Here is a 22,949-nt window from a genome sequence, read left to right as displayed (position 1 = left end):
TTCATCTGTTTTATCTATAAGCTTTATATGCACCAGGAAACACTTCTTGTAGTATCTATTATGCAGATAAGGATTGCTGCTATATGATTTACTTATTAAAAAAATGATTGCTGTTATATGATTTGAATATATGATTTTTTAAGATATTTTCCTCTTTTTTAAATGTGGCTGCACATATATTATTGAAGAATAATCTCACATTGTCTATTGATAAGGTCTTGAGCATGTTTCTAAGGAATGAACAATCATTTCTTGTAGAACTGGTTTTATGAGATGAGTTAGGCCCATGAATTTTCTTCATGGTATCAGAGTCTGTCACAGGATGAATGGGGGTTCACACTACTTATCTCATGACAAAGATTAGGAAAAATATTGGTCTGCACGTAAGGGAGTGTTGATGAATAATCTCACATTGTCTGTAGGTCTTGGATATGTTTATAAGGAATGATCAATCATATATTGTAGAACTAGTTTTGTGAGATAAGTTAGGTTCATGAATTTCTTTATACATAACATGAAATTAGTTCTAAGTTGATGTGGAGAAGCCTACTTTCATCCCTAACCCAAAGGTTTGAATTTGATAGATATAAGTTGGGTATATCTTGTATACTTCCTGTGTGCCTAAAGGGATTATTAGGAGGCGTCAACTTGTTGAAAGGTAAAATAGGAAGTTTATGAGCCTTTGTTTTTCTGCTGTGCGGTTGCATTTCTCTTGGGGGTTGGATACCTTGAAGAGCCTATACTTCCTGTGTGCCTAAATTCTACCATACAAATACATTCCAAAATACGCTTAAAAAAATCCATAAACATAATTGTTTTTAACTGGATTTCATGATAATATATGATATACACTTGATAAATGGAGCCTGCCAGATCTGCACTTAATAGATTATTTGACTCGAACTAATCACAAGCTGCAAAGAATAAATAGTTTTTGATAATTGTTCTATGCATCACCAAAGAACTCTTGCAAAATTCATAGATGCCATTCAAGGACGCAGACTCAATTCCCCCTTTGTTATATTTCCCAAAAAGAAGAGGGAGCTCCTTGTGAAGACTTACCAGATTTTTTTTTTTTTCTTTTTGAAAAAAGAAAACGGTTAAACGCAAGGATTTAGTTTTGAAATTATTTTCTTGAGAGTAACAAATAGGGGCAAGTTTTAAATTAGAAATTCAATTCTAATTATATGTTAAAAAACATATCTATCAGAACTATACACTTTAAGATCATGACCTGGCTTTATAATTTGATAAATGATTTTGTTATACATCAGTCACTATTTAACCCCATACACCCACACCTGACAGTATTTTTTTTTTCGTAAGATGTAGGGTGTTTTTTATAAGGTGTGAGTGTGAGATAATAAATAGTGGTTGATGAGATGAATTATTCTTTGATAAAAATCTAAGCCATGAGTTTTCAGTTGTGTAAATTGGAGACCTCCATGCTTTCAATTCATTTAGACCCAGTTTGGATACAAAATTCATCTCATCTAATCATTACAATTTTTTCAAATTTTCACACAAAATATATTAAACAATTCAACTTTTTCAAATTTCAAAACAATAATAATATTAAAAAATAATATTTTAATAATACTTTATTCAACTTTCAACTTTCACTCACCTCAACTCTCTATCCAAACTTCTTTTTAGAGTATTGGCATTGGTTTAATCAAAGCCACCTCTAAAATTTGATAAAAAAATATATGTTTTCTATAAATCCAAAACCTCTATAGCCATAACACCACATTGAATTTGTCAAAATAATAATATAATATTTTTTTTTTCATATTTTACAATTACACTAATCATATGTTAATTACTAATTTAATTTGATTCTTATATTATTATTACAAGACGGTTGGAGATTAAACGTGAATAAAAAATAGATTTAATGGGTGAACAATAACTCTTTAAATTTGAAGAAACCCATCCATTTACTATAGCTCAAAACTTCTAACTTATCTATTTGGCAAATCCAATGTAGCTCTATTTTGATGAAATTCATTATATTTTACATTAGTTAGGCTTTTGATGAAACCAATACCAATGCTCTATTATAGAAAGTCGATGTTTGAAAAAGTTCATTGAATAAAAAATCGAGATACCTTTGAAGATTAGTCTTTATTTATTTATTTTAAAAAAATTATATTGATACCCATGATATAACTTGATTTATTAGAAAATATTAAAAGTCAAATTTCTTGCAAATCAATTTTTGTCTCTATGAATGGTGTATTTTCTATAGCTTAGCATTTCCATTTTTTGTTTTAAATCTCTTGGCCCAATTGGACAAAATAGACATTGGACTTTATCTCCAATAAAGAGAAAGAAAATGGCTTACCTTGTTATCCAACTTTAATAATAAAGAGAGAATGATTCTTACAATTATTTTATAACTATGTTACAACTCCATATGAAATGGGGATAGTTTTGTAAATGTGAAATTTATTTTTAATGTAGTGACATGAATATATATTTGATTGTAAAATAGATTGTAAACTAGTTATAATAGAATTATAGTTGTATAATTACTTATAATAGATTTCGGGTGCTTCTACGGAGACTGATAGGTCTACCGAATACCGATAGAATATATCGATTGGTGCATTTTTTTTATTTTTTTAATATTAAAAAATATATTTTTTAATATATAAAAAAGAAAAATCAATTCAGTACATTTCGTTTAAAAAATAGAAATAAAAATAAAAATGCACCAATCGTGCAAATCCACTTTGTTTCTGCCGTCTTTGCAGAGATTCCCCTGTTGAAAAATTCCCCCATGGCCTTAGGTCCTAAGCTCTATGCAGGTCTCTCTCTCTCTCCTCTGCACAGATAATTCCACATTCTATGTGCGTTGGATTGTGTTATTGCAGATGGTGTTAGCCGGCCGGTGGTACTCTTAGATACGAACCCTTTCTTCTGGAGCTCTCTCTCTCCCATTCTTCAAGTTATCTTGGAATCATCTATATATAAAATACAGTTCTAAGTTCTACCTACCAAAGCAATAAATCTAGCTAACAATGTAGGAATTAAACCAAGGAACCACAATCTCTCCTCAAAATTCTTAACACCCTCGCTAGGATTCACATTGCACAGTGCAACAATAATGCATGACGCTTTTAGGGGCTTTGGTACCATGTGTCATGACTCAAGAAACCAAGAGGCACATCTGTAGTATATTCTAAAAAGATTAGTCAAGTTTTTTTTATATTTTTTGATAAAGTTATTCTACATACAACCGTAAAATGTATAAATGTCACATAATTGCTTTAAAAAAGAGTAAAATTTAATATTAAAAAAATAAATTTTTTTATGTTAATTTCATATTTTATTCATTTTTTTTAAAGTGATTACGCGACAGTTACATAATTTACAGTTGTAAATATTTTCTCTCTTTTGAATAAGGAAAATAAAAACAAAGAAGAATTGCTCCGCATTTATTAGATGACTACGCTTGGCTTCACAATTCCGAATTCAACATGAGCAGTACTCTTGCAAAATAAATGAATGCAAATGACTCCTCTGGGCAACGATGCTGTGGTGGTGAAATCAATCATAATGAAATAAATCAATACAATCAGTCATTGTAGGAGTACAACAGTTTTGAAAGCCAGGGTGGTTGCATTTTATTTTTGAGGGGAGAAAACCAGGGTTATTTACAACTATATACGAGAGTCATAAAGTTTTCTTCTGACTCTCTCCAGCAATCAGCATTATGTCCAACTATATACAATTCAGAGCTGTGGAAGGACCATCTTTAGAGAGCCCCGAGAATGACTTTGCTGCTTGTGCGAACACCCATCGCGGCAAGTTTCAATACAGTGCGAGTCCTGTACAACCTGCAATGATAAGAGTGTCAATTCAGAGAAACTATAAGTCATGTTCAAGGAAGAGACCTATAATGGTTAGGGACACATGACAAAACCTTGAAAGCTATCAACATACCAAGAGCTACAGATGCTGGCATTTAACCTGAGATGCTATTAAGTGCTTCGAAGCCACAGCTTCTGGGCGTTCAGAATACGTGAGTTCCTGGACTCCTAAAGTGCTAACTGGCATGTGACAATGCAGGCCCAAACAGCACAACGGTACATGTAATTTAAAAAGAAAAATGGTACAGCAGTAATGTGCACCTGAAGGCTAGGCAAGGACAAACTTTAAAATTGTGTAACTAATGCAAAATGCAGTACGATACCATAAATGCGCATGTCTTTCATTTTCATTACATGGAGAGCAGCAGTGATCAAGGATAACATTCCCAACAGCTTCCTAACTAAATAGCAAAAAAATAAAATAAAAAATAAACTCACCCTGCCAGAGCAAGTCCCCAGGTGGACAAGGCATAAAACAGTTTCCCAGCATGCCAAATACCTAACATCTTCTCCAGTTTGCTGACACCACCTAATGCTTTTGCCACAGCTGCAAGTTTATAATGGCACAGAGATAAGTAATATAGGCAACACTTCCCGGTTCACAAGACTATATGCCACTTGGAGATGAGCAAGCAAGATTGGTGATCATTATATCAATGAATAGATGCCAGATTTTATGGGCTAGCCTAGGAATATATATCATAGGCATGCATCAAACTAAGAAAATAAGCATCTTGTTTTCAGGGTATTTTTTTGGATACATTAACCTCCAACAAGGATAGAGAGTCAAAATATAATTTTGGTCCCTCAACTATGTCTTAGGTTCCAAATTCATTCACGAACTACTGATTTTATAAGTTTCTTTCTTGATGTATCAGAAGATGGTCAAAAATGTATTTCTACTGAGAAATAATTATATGGAACATTGCTAGATCCATTTGATTGGCCATTTAACTTGTCCATGCTTATGATTTGACATATATACAAAGAAGCACACAAATATAGGTACCCTTTTAATTTTTAGTTGTTGTCACCTGATTTTATTTTATTTCCTGACCGTCGTTACCTAATTGCTAGAGAGTAATATGACAAAGCCGATTCCAACAGATTGTATGTTCGTTTTCTAATCTAGTAAGAGATTAATCATAAGATAAGTCAGTAACTACCAAGAAACCTTTACCCACTCCCACTCCTATTCAACATTATGACAAAGTTACCATGATAATAACTTGTGCGACCTTTATGAAGTTTAAGACATCGTTAGGAAAAAAAGCATTTTGAAACGATTGGGATATAAACTTACTTTTTTGCAGCTCTTCTGGTGTTAAATTCTGCATTTGAAAGGAAGAAAATCGCGTCAGATACAACACACTATACTTAATGTGGAATAAGAATCATTAGCCATATACCCGAGCTCTAGGGTTTGACATAATGCATCTAGCCATAAAGTTGGCAACCCCATCCACCACATGCTCCACGCTAACAACTATATAATTTTCATTGTCAATCCCGCTCCATTCCTCAACATTGCTAGGCACCATTTCATCTGTGACCCATACCCACCAGCTGGGCTCTTCGTTGTCAACTTTGACTAGAACTTCAGCCGAGTGCACATCATCAACTAATCATATAACCAAACACAAAATACCCAGAAAAAAGATTAGCACTATGAAACTTACATGAAAGAAAAAAGTGTTGGATTTGCTGTATGCAAAGGTAAAAATTGCATGAAGTGAACAAAAATACCAGACGCCTCTTTGAAAGGAAATTCATTGCTAGTCCCATTGACCGATGCCTGCTGTAGGGAATTGAGACGAGTCAAGAACTGCTCAGAATCCACCGTTGCTACGAGCCGGGCATACAACTGCGATCGCAAAACTAATACCCTATTATCATAATAATAATAAATCTGCCACGAATGACCAACTCCAGTTACTTTCAAATATGATGATCTCTTTTCGCGTAAAAAAGTTCATAGAACGAAAGGCCACGCTATAAGATCTTGGATAAAACAAAAGCAAGCGAAGGGCAAACGCCAAAATACTAAGGGAACATAGTTTCTTTAGAAGCTTGAAAAATCCCTATTCATTCACATGAACCCACGTAAGCAATTCCAGAAAATCGAGCAGAAATGATAAAACTTCAAAATTTCTATAGCGTTAGGAAAAATAGAGGTGACGTACATCGGAAGGGCAATCGTTGGAGGAAAAAGAGGATTCGGAGAGATCCTGAAGGAGCCTCAGATTCTGGTCAAGCAAGCTCCTAAGACGCCGATTCTCCGATCGTAGAGATTCCAATTGGTCGTCCGAATTGGTCTTGGTCTCCGTCTCGGCTGGTTCCTGATGGTCCTGGTTATGGTGATGATGGTGTTGGTGGTGTTCCATGGCGGTCCAAGCGACGTCGGCTACCTCCAGAACCGTCTTGGCCACCTCTATTGCGTTTGCGCCGTGGCCTTTCATGGCTTTCGGACCTTTCCTTTCCAATTGCCGGGGTCGGGGAAACCCTCAATCAGCTTTTTGTTATTTTCCGTTCCAATTTTATAACATCAGCATCATAAACTTATTAGACCAATAATTGATTGTGTAAATGATATTTTATTTCTTTTCACTCTAACGAATCTTTAATAACTACCTTTACGGGTGTAAGAAGTTCGGTCCATCCGATGCAGATCGGTCAATCACATGTTATATTAGGACGTTGAATTGAATTGAGTTAAATTAAATTAAAATAATAAAATATTATTAGAATATTATTTTTTAATATTATTATTATTTTAAGATTTGAAAAAATTGAATTGTTTATTATATTTTATATTAAAATTTAAAAAAATTATAATAATAAATTGAATTGAATTTGACTTCCAAACGAAACCTCAGTCTTAAAAATTGAGAACCGAAATCATTCTATCCAGTCTGGGATCAATAAATTTTAAATTTTAGACTATACAGGACTAAACTTTTATGTATATTTTAAAAATATTTTTAATAATTTAATATATTATTTTTATTTAATAATTATATAAGTTAATGATGTAATTTTCATATTATTTATTATCATTAATTATATAAAATATTTTTTAATGAGTTAGTTATATAATCCACATTAATAATTCATTAAATTTTAATTTAGTAATTTAAATAATCTTTTTTATTAATTTATTTGAAAAAAAAGAAAAACAAAATAAAAAATAATTGGGTTAGACTGAATGGACCTATTGCACCGGACTGATGGCTACCGATTCAGTCCCTATGGATGTTTGGTCCATCACTGCTGGGCTGGATCGATTTACACCCCTAACAACCTTTGTTAAGGGCTTGGCTCGACGGTTTTAGAGTTAGGAGTTGTTTAAAGATATTTTATCTTATTCTATTTTATCTTATTTTATTTTTAAAAAGACTCAAATATAAATATTTCTCAATTTCAAATATTTAACTTTTTTATCTAATCATTATCTAATCATTACAATTTTTTCAAACTTTCAAATAAAATACAAAAAATAATTCAACTTTTTTAAATTTAAAAATAAATATATTATTAAAAAACTATATTCTGATAATATTTTAATTTTATAATATTTTAATTTAATTTTTTTTCTCTCATTTCTCAAAATTCATTAAAATATGATAACTCAAATTATTTCACTACTATTCATAAATCATTTCACTATTATTAACATATTTTTCATCTCATCTAATTTTGCTATCTAGATTATTGTGTTGTTTGCCCTGTTTAGATAGTGAGATGAGATTAGATGGTTTTAGATGATAGTTGAATAAAATATTATTATAACATTATTTTTTAATATTATTATTATTTTGAGATTTGAAAAAGTTGAATTGTTTATTATATTTTATGTGAAAATTTAAGAAAATAATAATAATGAGATGAAACTGTTTATGCAAACGGGGTCTTAATGGATAAGTCATCAATATTGCAAAAGTTAAATCAATAATTTTTAGATTATTCTCAAGTGATTTGGTATGTACTATGTATTTAGTTTGAATTTGAATATAGATTCGTCTTAAACTATCAATATTAACTACTAACGATGAAGTTTCTTAGTATGATCAGAATCTAAACTATAAGGAAAAAACTCGAGGCCGGTCAGGTGGATTATTTGTTTTTACACCAGCTAATACGAATTCACCACATAGGAAGTGCAGGAAAGACACATATGCACCCGCACGCGAACCATTATTCTTTCCCTTCCTGTATCCCCCGAATTCTTTTCTCCCTTCCTTCCTTCCCCCTCCCTCCCACGAATTCTTCAAGCGAGTCCTCACCCTCTAACTTCACCGATTGCAGCGTCTTTTCCCTTCCCCAACCCCTCACTCGCACGCAGCATCGATTGCAGCGAAGATCTTCTCACTGTTGTGGGTAAATTTTCGATTTTTTCACATGCTATTTTCTTTTAGATTTTAGGGTTTGATTTATGGGTTAGTAGTCGTGGGTTTGATTTATGAGTTAGCAGTTGTTTGATTTTGTCACTGTCGTGGGTTTTCTGGTTTGATTTTCCCACCTCTGCCCAAGGCAACCTTATCTCCACTAGCAATAATTTGTCCTGCAGGATTCTTTCTTCATTGCAATTTCGTATGCACTGATTAATGAGATGATGGCACGACAACATAATGGGGCTTTTGCGGCGTTTTTTTTTTACTGGAGATATAATTTCCGTCGCAAACTGCTGGAATTTGGGAAGGCAAGTAGATTTGTATCGGGGGCTAAATGAATCGTGGTCAAGAACAATTTTTCGCGGCTAGACAATGAGGCCTCAAAAACATATCGCAGCAACAGGCACTTGGTTATACGGCAGTTTCCTTAACTGCAGAAAAGTTAAGCTATTGCAGAGAGCCTAACTCGCTGCTGCAATGTGACTAATGGTGCTGCATAATGCGGCAGCCCCAAAACGTGGTAAATAAACTTTTTGCGGCGAGAATAAATCGACGCAACCTCCAATTCCATCACTTTAGCAGCGACGTTCCATCTGCCGTTAAAAGTTTGATATAAATTTGCCAACTCGACGACAATTTGCACGAGCCCCTTCTGGAACATGCCATCCCGTTTCTGCGAACCCCTCACCACGCCGCAACTGAGGGAAACCATCTGAGCCCTTCTCGTCGAAATTTAAGCCGCCGATCACCACCACGCGTCTGCCGCCTTCTGGCCAGACCTACGGTGATCTCTCTCTCTCTCTCTCTCTCTCTCTCTCTCTCTCTCTCCCCTTCTCCTTCGAGCTCTCTGTTTCACCGGCCTTTGTCTCTCCGTCCGTTATTAGGCTGCCCCACCGCCTCGCGCCGTACCAGTCCATGGCAGTGCGCCACCAACTACGGTAAGCACTCTCCTTCTACCTTTTCCTTACTTTCAGCTTCTACGGTAGCTTCAAGACTTGGGTAATTGACATCTAAGTTTTTTACCCACACTTTGAATCTATCCAATTTCGTGCTTCTACTATGATATTTTCCCTGATTTAATCCTACCCACATGATAAATTGTATGTTATAACTTAGTACCCAAATAATTGATATATGACAGATTTTGGTTCACATTGTTCCAGAGGTTGTAGGGGTTAACCAACTAATTATGTGGGTAATTTTTTTGTTTTCTGTCTGATAGATACACTGAAAAGAAACAAATACAATTATTGATGTTTGCCTTTGGGTGCACGAAAAACCTATATTTATGGCCAATTTTGAACTCAGTAGTGATGGCTATATAAAGGGTGAAATAAGTGGTAGTAATGTTTTATTTGTTATCGATTTATATTACTCTGTTTCCCTACCCAATTTTTCAATAAACAAACATAAGTATTCAGCATGCTTCTCTACTTAGTGGCCTATTATAGTATTTTATATTTTCCATGAACATTTGAGAAATCCTAGCTTTTACACTTCAACATAAATATGCCATTATAGCCAACTGTGCAAAACATTTCCCAAATACAATTTTCCATTGAGAATTGAGATGTCTAGTGAATGTATCTTACTAAATCATTAATGTCTTTTGTAACATTACTAAATCATTTTGCCACAATGGTGGGGGTTGTTTGATACCATTTCCTTATTCTTTTCTTTGTTAATTATTCGTTTTATCTTATTGCCTTATCACTATCATGTAAACAATAAAAATAATGCACATGAAATTACATACCTTACATATAGATATATAGAAACATTTATAACAATACAATGTTTTAATTTAATTTTTAATGTAATTATGTTATTAATTAGGTTGTTATAGAATGTAATAAGGTTGCATTTATTGTGAAGGTTGTACTCAATATAAATGCAAAGGACTCCAGTGATCCTCATGAGGATGCACGGTTGACATCTGGCCATATTGGAGGATTTCTGCATAAATTAATTTAGCCCGAAAGGAAGCACGAAGAAGAACCAATAAAGAAGAACCAACTAGTTGAGCTTGTGAAGGCCTATAAACACAGACCAAGTGAGAGACTGCAAGTTGCTGAAGGCAATATTCTTATTGTGTACATTGGGATATATGAGCACCTTGTGTTTCGTGAGTGTTATAGTACCCTGAGTTTTGTATTGAGTACCAGTGGGTTTTGTGTGGGTTGAGTGCTGAATTGGATTGTATGGTTGAGTGTAAAAATTGCATCCTGATAACAATACCATTGGAAACTTTATGGAGTCTATGTTAATTATATACGTGGTGATGAATACAATTGGCAGGTTTATATGTTTGTATGTGTGTGTATATAATAATATATATATACATGCATATATATTATTATATACACATATATATGTATATATACATATAGTATACATTTATACATATGTATATTAATGCTAGGTCAATGCCCATCAAGGGAGTTTGAATTGTGCATTACAGAGGTAATTAATTCGATGTTTAAGGAGACAATATTCAATAATATCATCCTTAATTGTATATATATATATATATTATATGTATGGCCCAATGTTTTTACTTACTATTTTCTCCATTGGTAAGAGTACTCTGACATTAGAAGTAATGCCGATGGTTGTTGGCTGATAACTAATGCCGATATATTGGTAGCTATATATATATATATATATATATATATATAGCTAATTTGTCTTTGTAGATAATTGACTTAGTGCATGAATACTATAATATTATAAGCTGCTAGCTAACAGCTTATAATTATAGGGGATTTTAGCAGAATGAATTGCTCTAATATTATTAGAGCTTATCTCCACTTTTACTAGTGTACGTGTGAAATACTATATATACTCAATATATATATATATATACATTCCAATATATATATATATATATATGAAACGATGGTTGTTGATTATACTCAATGTTGAAGAGAGCTAAATATTGCCCAGTACAAACCAAGAAATACAGGAAGCCATACAATTGGATCATTTATGAACTTGAATTGGATTGGTTTCTTGATTTTCGTGCCCCCAATGTAACTAAATTTGTCAACTTCTTATCCAAATATAATTTTTAGGATCATTGTCTGGAATTAAGATTAGTAATAATTTACTAATGCATTTTTTATGAGGACAAGATTGGATAATCATATATATATATATATATATATATAATTAGATAGAATTATATATATGTGGTTGATGAAGTGCATACAAAAATCTGAAAGAACTAATTAAGTTAAAATAAATCCCTCTGCATGCTCTGCCAAGTGTTCTAAAGCCAATATATTAAGGAATTACATATGGAGTGGTGTTAATTAAATCCCTTATACATGTGGTAGCACAAAAGTTATAACACAACAGCCCGAGTGTTCCTCAAGCAGGGATATAATTACATAAGATTAAATACAAATATAATCAATGGTCATCATGGCTAGCTAGCTAGAGGCTTCAGCTGTCGGATCATGCTCAGTATAGATATAGCAAATCCTTGTGCAACAGTAGATGTGCCCATGCTTTGAGTTCCAGACTGCATGCACTTGCGCGGGAGACAAAAAGAAGGGAAGCGGGAGAATTGGTTTATAATACCAATGCATTGTTTTATCCAGTACTACTCATCTCTAGTAATACTAACGCTAAAAAGGAACAAGTATTAACCCAGTTTTGGAAATCTCCATTACTGCAAGACCTAGGAAATTCTGTTTCAGCTATAGTATTTGCTTCAGCCTTTGGTTCACTCGTTGGTAAGACTTCAGAAACTGACATATATCCATTTTCCACAACTATGCATGTACGTACACCATTGGGATATTTGTGTACACAATGAACAAAAATGGCAGATTTGTACATGTACATGTCTGCCATTTGTGTACACAATGAACAAAAATGTCCCAATGTACACAACCAAATCTGTCATTAACTAGAAATTTACTTCATGTTATAAAAGGGAAATATTTGCTGTTCATTGGAGGATTTCTTCATATATGTGATGATGCCAAGTAGTAGTTTATTGGATGGTTTCTTCTCTTATAAAACAGCTATAACTTGCAGTTGGATTTGGACCTCTGGAAGTTGGATGGTCCTCTCGTGCAGAAGAAACATGTATGCTAGGTGTGCCTTTATAAGTATACATGTTTCTAACAGAAGACACATGTATACATGTTTAAACATGCTGTTTTCTTCTCTATTGCTAAGAAAAGAAATTTCTTCTCTTAGCAAAAAATGCCAAGTAGTAGTTTCTAGGTGTACCTTTAAGTTGCTGTTTTAAGGAAACTTTCACTTGGATAGTCCTCTCGTGCAGAAGAAACATGTATCAGACAAATAGGGGGAAGAGGCCGAGGACGAGTGTCACCTGCTACACTTCGATAGCTGCATGCAGGACCAGCAGCTTGGACTTTGAGAGATGAAGTGCCTGAGGTTCACTCTGATGACTCCACTCAACCTCCAGATGATCCATTTCCAGCTCATGATCATGAGTTGCCTCCTATTACTCCTGCAGAGGTGAATACAACAGTCGAGGGTAAGTTGGTAATGTACTTTGGATTATTTGTTAACCTTTTAATTAACAACTTAGAGTTAGGTGGTTATATATTCATGGTAAGATATATGCCAAAATTACTTATAAAAAAAAAAAGATATATGCCAAATTTAATATAATGTACAGCTCAACCGTTTGAGTTACTGTGATATTGCAAAAAATAGTGGTAGTAAACGTGTTAGGGGAGTAACGAAGGGGATGGAGTTTGAGAGGTTTTGCAAGTACGGGAAGATACTATTGGAGATCAAAGATGGAAAGATAGGTCCATCATGCAACAATAGAACAATCTACACAACAAGAGTTTCGTGAGTCGCGCAACAATATGCAGAAATGAGGCATGTTAGCTGGAGTGTTGTTGACGGGAAGGAGAAAGAGGAACTTATTGAGCGTGTTCGAGTATGGGTTTGACACTTGAATGATTTATATAACTTCAAACATGTAATACAATTTTACTGCATTTTAGAGTCAATTATATTTGGTTATGTTATAAATCAGCATGCTGTGTAGAGGTAAAGTTAATAAGACAGTAATGAAACTGTATTATAAATCAGCATGCAGTGCTTACTAATTTTTATTTTTTTGATAAGTTGGATTGTGAATTTTTAACACAATCAATAAAATTACATGTGTTAAAAGGTGCATGCAGCAATATTAACACATATGTTCCTATTTTATGAAAATGTAAAGTGGGTCAAAATCAGTGTTATGCATATTCGTTATAACTGCATGGTATATGAGTTAATAAGAGGGCAATGATGGGACAATGGGTATTTAACTGGGTGGACATTTATAGGCTGACTTTGTCTTGGATTGGACAAACAAAAAAAATCATCGCCGAACAGTTACAAGTCAGCTTTCTTGTGCTTATAATGCATTTCATTACAAGCTACACTGAAAATACTTGACTTATGCAACACATGAGGAGGCACTTGCTAATGGAGGCATGTTGGTAGAGCGGCCAGTTTGGGAGTGGCTATGCCATCGGTGGGCGAGTGATGAATTTAAGGTAAGCATGTAAAGGCCTTGCTCGGATAACTAATGTTAAAAGTTGAGACATTCTTAAGGGTATTTAAAAAAGGAAATTATTGTCATCAGATAGCATGATGTAGATACCTATTACATAATGCTGTAAAGAGTGCTGATGAGATATCTTTATAATTTATTGAATGTTAAAATGCACGATGAGGCAATTGTTAAAGATGGTCTGCACTGGTTTAGACAGTATATTGGGTTTTAGAGTTGCAAGGTGGGTTGTTTGAAGGGTATTTTTGTGCCTACATGTTGTGGTTTATTATTGTATTGAAGTATATATCATGGTTTTAAGTGGTGACTGTTTTATTGCAGAAAATGTCTGACCAGAACAAAGAGAATAGGCGTAAACAAAAGGTCAACCACACAAACGGAATGACATCGTTTGTTGTACTAATGGAAAGGAAGGTATTGCCATTGTTTTACAAACAGTTAATATCATTAACAGAGCTTAATTTATAGATATCATTTTAAATGTAAGGGAAGATGGGATTAATGTGACATGTTTGGCAATGATTATGTAGAAAGACAAAAATCTGATAAATTTTTACAAAGATGTGCATTGGTCGAATAAAAAAGGGGAGATTTATCACACCAAGTACAGAAGAGAACTATGTGAGTTATACTTGTTTTGATAAGAATATTATAAGGCACTAGTGTTTCACTGTTTATAATATGTGAAAAGAATATTATCCACATGGCCTCACACATTTATTCATGCAACAAACAACAAGTGATGAAGCCCAAAAAACCTAGCCTAGTTATTCACATATTGTTAAGTAAAACGTAGGAGTGAATAACCCAAAAAACAGCCCAAAAAACCTAGCCTAGTTATTCACATATTGTTAAGTAAAACGTAGGAGTGAATAACCCAAAAAACCTGGTAACTAAAGAAAAATTAGTTGCATTTTTTCAGGTCAAACCAGAAAATCTGATCTGACTTGTCAAAGCGTATAAGAACCATTGGTGACATTTATATAGATAGTTACTGCATGGTAATTTAATATATTGTGAATAAGTGTAATAGATGTAGATAAATAATATTGCCTGAAAAGGCTGATTTATAAGTTGTATAATGGTAATGGGGTGGTTTTTCATTCCATAGAATGAGATGGTTCAAAAGATGAATGCTGAACAGCCAGAGGATCGCACAGAAGCAACAACAACAATTTTCAGGGAGGTTTTGGGACATAGGTCAGGGTATTCCAGAGGAATGGGACACTGTTATGCCTGAATCTCCTAAACTGCCTGGAGTACCGAATGAGGAGTATGAACGTCTTGTCGAGAAAAATGTAGAAAATAGGAAAAATGCAGAGTATTACCAACATCGGCTTGAAGAGATTGAAGGTAGTTTCATGGCTATGAGGGACCATATGTGGGAGTATGAGGAACTTGTAAACATACGAATGTCTGAAGTGGAGACAGAATTAGAGTCTCGGAGAGAGACTCAAACCATTCCTTAGCCAGCAACATGCCAGCAGCAACTACTTGACCGAATTGATAGATCCAACTTTTGCTACACTTTTGATGAACCTGTGATGGGGATATCTATTTACTACTAGTACTTTTGGTCAGTCCATTAATGGGAAAGCTACTCTTGATGTAGAGGGTGAAGGAGATGATGCAGGTAAGATGGTTTATTGCATTAGAATAAATTCCAGAGATATTAACTCAATATTTGCTGGTAGGGAGATGTTCAAAGACTTGGAAAACTCAAAACAAGGGACTGCATAATTTGTTTAAATTGCCCCCTTTGTTTGCAATTTGATACTTGGTAAACCAATTGCACATTTTTTCTCGTATAGAAAACATAAAGTATACGATTTAGTACAACTGAAATCAATCTTGTCTCAGGAACTCAATTGCTGTAACAGAGAGAGTGTTTTATAGGACCTGTAGTACACAGTTTTGGGTCGAGATATTTATTGTGATTCTTCCATGACTCATATCTTGACATATAGATATTTTGGGACGTAGGGTGGTATGAAATCAGCAGGCATGCAGATAAGTGTTGATAAGTGTTAAGAGTCAAACCAGAATCACCATAATAGTGATGAAGACCTTTAAGATACCTAATGCTATAATATCAACAGTTGAATTTCTGATAAGAGTTACAGATTTACATCTTTCTAAATCTATAATCTGGTTGACATCTAAATGATTGTGTTGAATATGATAAAATAACAAGTGTTTCACTTAGTATTCTAAACAGGGATTAATTTGAAATATGCCATGGCCATTAATTTGCTGGGAAACAGAAAACTACATGAATACCCAAATAACTTGGAAAAAATGGAAACCTTTATACGTTTTAAAAAAAGAAGGGTAAGGGACAAAAACAGAGATTAATAAGAGGAAGGCAAAATATGATAGCACTGTTATAAATAATTGAAAGAGAAATTGTAACCCTCAAAGATCACCAGTGAATTAGTCCAAGGCCATAATTGACATCTAAGTTATTTCCATTCATATCTATACTGTTTTTGCACAAAATATGTAGGGACAAACTTGCTTTTTAGGAGATGGGAGTGTCTCTCGTGCCTCTATATAGATAGATATATATATCTATCTCTATATATAGTACACTGGCATACTGCTGCTTGCATGCATGCATGCATGCACCTTTATATTTTATATGTCTGCGAACATGGTTGGATTTAGGAGACACCATATACAAGTAGTTATATATATTATATGCAGGATGTGGTAGCTATATATATATATATATACACACATGTATAAAACCCAGAAATCTATATATATATATATATTGCTTTTATATAACTATTGATCCACACAGCCATGTCATCTATGTGTGTGTGTAGGCATATGTGTATATGATCTGTCATTATATTTTGATAAGGAAATTTCCAAAGTTAATCTGAACCTTTACCTAGCAAAAACTGGATGCTAAGAGACTCAGATTAACACAGTGAACAGTTGGTTTTTTTCCTTAAATGGACTAATTTTGAAATGCTTATTAAGACTTGTTTGAGATAACAGTTCTTTAAACTACAATGTTAGCGAACATAATGTGGATTAAGGTACAAAATGTGACGCCCCGTCCCCGAGGATCCGGGGAGTTAACTCATGTCGCTAAAAATCATTTTCCATCCGCATAGTACATAATCAAAATTTTCTCTATCTCACAAACTACTCATTAATTCACATCAAATACTCCAGTATAATTAATCCAAGACAATACAAAGTCTTAATTAAAAACATCAACCTCCCAACAATTCATATCATTAGAATGCAACAAATACTGAATAACAAAATCCTCAATATTCATGTAAACCTCCTATGCTTAAACCACTATTCTTAACTCCTCTTACTTATGCTCCATATTCTTGATCTTCAATTGGAATATTCAAATCATCTGAAAATATTGGAGATAAGAGGGGGTGAGTTATCAACAACTCAGTAAGCAGATGACATGTACTAGCGTGCAAGCATGAGCCTTTTAAGAAAGTTCAGTATGCAAAAACAAAACATTATATTTTTATATGCAGATCTCATAAATATGTTATTAGAAAATCAAAGCGACTTTTCAATCTTTTCATACTCCAAAAGAGTCAAATATTCATATTTAAAGATCCATTTCATATTCAAAAACACTTTGGCATAACATAACTGAACCTCTTCATCTTATCGTATCATGTCATATCGTATCATATACCATGTTTAGCTCCCGTGGTAGGGTTGTGCTATTCCCGGTGGCCAAACCAGGCAGTATCATATGGTGAACTTTCTATTTTTCAATCTCGGAGCCCCGAGTGTGCACACAGGAAAGAACACGTAAAAAGACCACTTTGTTTTCAAAGTGGGTGTACTCATATCATATCATGTTGGTACTAACCATATCATGTGAACCAGTATCATCGTATCAGAACCATATTCAGAATCAGATTCAGAACAGATAAGTATGCCTAAGGTTTATCATATCCATATCATATCAAAATACGTGCAAAACATATTCATATCATTTTCCCATAATCAATAACAATTCCAAAATATTTTATATTACATGTACAAAAATTCACAGATATCGTATTCGCTCTTTTGCACATTTTAGAAACATGTCAAATATTGCTCATGTCTACACATTTCATGTCAAAAACATTTTTTTTCTCTTTCACATTTTTTTTTCTTTTTAAAATAACATGCACATTTTTACAAACTAACATTAGTTCATTTCTTTTTATGCAAATCTAACATAGGAACCTGCTTACCTAGACGACTTAGCTTTTCCAAAATTTTCCTCAAAAATCTCGAGTCGACTATAAATCGTCACCTATAAAAAATAATCACGTAATTTTCGTAAGTTTCCAATCAATCACGCATTTCGATATTTAAGCCTAAGTTTCTAAAATAATCTATTTTAATTCCTCAAAACTTAAAACTCTCATAATCCCAAAATATATCTTCACTTTCTAAAATCATCAATATCCATCTAACCAACGTCAAACTCAAAACACCAATATTTAAATTCGAAACCGCCAATAAATCTCACATCATAAACCAATCACACCAACAACTCTCATAATCCAATCCAATCGACTCCCTTACTCTTCGGACTCAGTCCGGCATAACCAACCAGTTCACAATAAAATGAGTAAGTACAAAAATACATTTAAATCATGAAAGTTATTTGGAAAAATACTTACAATGCTATAATATAATTTTTGAAAGATCACAGAGGTGCTAGAAGTGGCGGCATAGCAACAGTACAATGCAACATGCACTGTGGCTGTGGGTCTCAAAAACTCACTTTTGAATGGGGATAAACCAAGATCCGAAATTAATAGGGTAGGGCTTAGGGATGTCGATGAAGCTAGTGGTGGTGGTGGTTTGCTATGGATGGCGGCGTAGAGGGTGGTTTTAGGCCAAAAATGCCCAAAATGGAACTGGAGTTGGATGTACTTCACCGATGACGGATCGAGGCTAAAGATGGGTGGGTTAGGTTGCTAGGAGGTCGAGGATGAAGTGGTGAAGAGATGGTAGCCGGAGGTGGCGCGACGGCGGCGCAACGGCTCAAGGAATGCCGTGGCTTTAAGTTGTTCGTGGTGGCTAACGACGGCGTGAGGGAAGCTGAAACTGGAGGGGGGTGGTCGCCGGATGGAAGGTGAGTTGAAGGGGTGGGCGGTGGTGTCCACGGCGGCCGGCTGGGTGGAGAGGAAAAACGGACGGGGAGAGGCCTTCCGCGCGAGAGAGAGAGAGGAGAGAGAGAAGAAGAAAGAAGAAAAGAAAAAGAAAAGGAAGAAAAAGAGAAGGAAAAAGGAAAAAGGAAAAGAAAATAGAGGGAAAGAAATAAGGTCCAACCTCATATCTTGGATCACAAAAATGATCCATCGAAAAAAGATTTTAAAATAGCAAGTCAATTAAAATAATTTAAACGTAATGATAAAATAAAAATAAAATAATTAAATCCAAAAATCAATTAATTTAAAATAAAGAACAATTTAAATGCATCACAATAATAAATATTAAGGAAACATAACAAATTAATTTACATAATTTAAAGATCATGAAAATTAAACCATTTAAAAATCCAAAAATTTCAAAACAAGAGAATAAATTTTTGAATTAATAAAAATAATGATTCAATAAAAATACACTAAAATACGGGATGTTACACAAAACATGTTGAACAGTTTCAAGACCCATGATAATATGGATTAGGGATGTAGTAGTAGTTTTCAGCTGTACATATAAATTGATTGTTATTAATCTGTTGGTGCTACGGTCTGAGTTTATGCTGTTGTTGTATTGCAACAGGTCAATATATGAGGATTTTAAGGGCAGTGCTGATTTGGTTGTGGTAGCCAAGACCCCAAAGAACTGCTGGATCATTGAGATTTTCTTATTGGTTGTAGTATTGTTGGCATGTTGAAATTCCAAGTATGGATTAAATGTGGGACTGCTAAACCAAGTTATAAACTCATATATTTGAGGGATTAATTTCTATCTGAGAATTCTTATGGCATACTGCTTTTAGTTGACATATAGTGTGTATATATTAGGTAAAGTCTTCAAGTTAAATTAGGTTTTTTTCTATCATTGATATATTAATGGCCTCCATGCAATTTTCCTAGAATGATTATATATATATATATATATATATATATATATAGGAAAAATAGCCTGAAAATAGCATCGCTTCATATTGTTTTGAACAGATCATTACTCTCAAATTCCTTATAATTATAGGAAATTTGAGAGTAAAGTAGTACCATTGAAAACAGATTGAGGAAATTCAGTGGTCAATTCCAATACATTTCCTCAATCTGTTTTCAATGCTCCTCCCAATCTAGAAAACTAATTTCCCTAGATAATCATACTGATAACAAACAAATTGACGATAAATACATCCTTATTGGGTGAAATACACAAATAAATAAAGGAAAAAAATTGGCCTGCGATTTCAGAAAATGTCGAAAATGGGTTATTGCATTTATATGTACCTACGGATTTCTGTGGCGGCTTGGAAACTGCAGCAAACTTGACAGGCGATTCCAAATCGCCGAGATGGATAATGGACTGCGACGAACAACCTGGCGCATGAGAATTAGTTGTTTGCGAAGAACACACGCTCGCGGCTAGGTTTCAAAATTTTGCGGCGATTTCGTCGATTGGGTGGATAGGTAGCTGCGGCAGTAAACTCGGAGTCAGTATCGACATGGAAATCCATCGTAATTTGTGGGCAATCTTCGGCGGTTTGGGTTGCGGCAAGAAATGGGTCAGGAGTCACACTAAGTTTGTTGAGTTTATTCTGTGATTGTAAAACTGCGGCTTTAGATCTTTAACCGCACTTTTGACACTTTTTGCGGCGAAAAAATGTCGCATGTTGTAGTGTGAACACAAACATGTTCATGTCTCTTCTTAATTTACTAGTGATTTAGTTATTGAATTGTCATACAACATGATCAAATTGGATCCACTTAAAGATTTGGTCCTATATTACGGAACAATATCATTTTTCCAAAGAGAGATGTGGCGTTTGGAACAATCTGGCAAATTGGTTGAAAAAAAAGGAAAGAAAATAATTTTTTTTACAATAAAACTGGTTTTGACATTAGAAATGCTAAATATAGAAATGAATGAACCCATCTATTTTATTAAATCCTCTGCTTATTCTGGTTTCTTAATCACAAAATAGTTGTTCATGATAAGTTAATGCTTACAAGTAAAAATGCAGAGGTTTGAAGAAAAAGTTCAGAGAGAGAGAGAGAGAGAGAGAGAGAGAGAGAGAGAGAGAGAGAGAGAGAGAGAGAGAGAGAGAGAGAGAGAGAGAGAGAGAGAGAGAGAGAGAGAGAGAGAACAATGTTACTCATCAGCCCAACTTTCATTATCATATGATGTGGCATTAGGTGATTAGAAATTATTTATTACATTTCACTTGTGAACCTATCATCTAATGCCACATCATGGGATGAAGGGAGGATGATAAGATTTGGGATGATGAATAAATTTTTTCCTGAGATGTGGGTGGGGGGAAGGGTGAGGGAGAGAAATAACCTATATGCGGGTGTAAATGGTTTTTCATGAGACCCCTGTGTGACAGCTGCTGATTAGCTGGTGTAAAAGCAAATAATCCACCCGACCGGCTGTGAGCGCTACCCAAACTATAATTCAAATCCAATAATATTGTGAAAGTTAAAAGCTATAATCTTATTTTGTAAAAATGTGAAATTTCAACTAATGAGTTTCCAATTAACCTTAATTATTAGATGGCTTCACGGATGTATCATATCCCATTCTAAGACACCATGTCATATTGTTAAAATTATTATTTATAAACTTTCAATAACAGAATATATGTCATGGGATGAAAAAATATTAAGTTATATTTATTTAAAAAATTCCTAAAATTTTGTTTCCTTCTTTCTACCTTTCTTTCTTTCTTCTATCTTGATCTTGGATAATGACAAACATTCAACGGCTAATATAATCAGACCTGTTAAAATTATATTCATTGAATTTTAGTGGTATGTCTTAAGATTTTGACAAGGACACGTCTTTCTAAGTTTTCATCCATCTCATGTCTAATGCATCCAAATTCATACGAACTACCAAGTTTGTGAAATAAATTTTTTATAAATATTTTTGTTGCATTTGATTATAAATGTTGTTACAAAGTGCTGAAGATAAAATATAAATAAAAAATAATTATATTTCTATAGTCTATTTTTACAGGTAATCAATATAACAATACCACTTCAATCAAAATATTAGTAAGATGGTAAAAATACAACCAATTTTACAAACTTTCGTTTAAATGAAAGAGTAATTTTTTTTTTTAAAAATAATACTCTTATAATTTTTTTTTTACTTTTATTTTTAACTAAAATATCCTTGAAATTTATAAAAAAAAAATTAGTTTGATTCGAAACTGAGGAGTTCTATATAGGGGTGGACAGTGGGGACCCACACGCCGCCACCACCCTCGTCCACCCAGCAGGGAGAAAGCCTAGTGGGGGCGGGATGACCCCAATGGGGCCCCGTCCAGTCCCCCGTCCCGCTATATAAAAAAACTTATTTTTAAATATTTATATAAAAAGATTGTATATAAATATATACAATTTGTTGAAGACTTGAAGGTGTATTCAAGTCATTTTATTGCCTTGACCTCCTATATAAAGGTTGATCTAGGAGGTGAAGGCAATACAATAAAGTGAATATAACTCTAGTGAGTTTAAATTATATGAATTTTTGTTGTATATATAAATTTTAATTTATAATTTAAATTATATCATAATTTGGATCCAAAAACATTTTTTTGGAACTAGAAATATTTTAGGCCCAATGGGCCATGAGTAGCATTGGACTCGGCGGGGGGCAAGGCGAATGAGATGTTCCAAAACCTTCCTCCCCGGCCCGCACCATGCGAACATTACCCCTAGTTCTATAATCATAAAAAGATTACACAAGAATAATTTTATTAACAGACATAGTTTTATGATCTGTTAGATCTACTTTATAATAAAAATAACTTTATAATATAATAAATTACATCAAGTTATATTAATTTGTAAGATTATTTTTATATAATCTTTTTATAATTAGAGTATTTTAAAAATGGAATATCAAGGTCGTACCTTTTATCTTTTGATATAA

General features: G+C 33.8%; 1 protein-coding gene across 2 annotated transcripts; it reads right to left on the bottom strand.

Annotated features, from left to right (window-relative positions):
• Positions 1-3,542: 3,542 nt before the first annotated feature.
• On the bottom strand, positions 3,543-6,457 carry LOC121258538. Of its 2 annotated transcripts, none has more exons than XM_041160075.1 (6): positions 6,062-6,457; positions 5,625-5,742; positions 5,288-5,499; positions 5,182-5,209; positions 4,317-4,425; positions 3,543-3,845 (listed from the first exon to the last, which is right to left on the bottom strand). In XM_041160075.1, the coding sequence occupies exons 1-6, from the start codon at positions 6,335-6,337 to the stop codon at positions 3,764-3,766; spliced, it is 825 nt and encodes a 274-aa protein (XP_041016009.1). In that variant the 5' UTR covers positions 6,338-6,457; the 3' UTR covers positions 3,543-3,763. The 2 variants fall into 2 exon arrangements, with proteins under 2 accessions (XP_041016009.1, XP_041016008.1); XM_041160074.1 differs by having other exon boundaries at positions 5,178-5,209; positions 6,062-6,407.
• Between the last annotated feature and the right edge of the window lie 16,492 nt (positions 6,458-22,949).

The sequence above is a fragment of the Juglans microcarpa x Juglans regia genome, chromosome 3S, assembly GCF_004785595.1.
Source record: "Juglans microcarpa x Juglans regia isolate MS1-56 chromosome 3S, Jm3101_v1.0, whole genome shotgun sequence".
NCBI classification, from domain to species: domain Eukaryota; kingdom Viridiplantae; phylum Streptophyta; class Magnoliopsida; order Fagales; family Juglandaceae; genus Juglans; species Juglans microcarpa x Juglans regia.
Note: the sequence above shows the minus strand (reverse complement) of the source record. Positions and strands in the feature narration are given on the sequence as shown.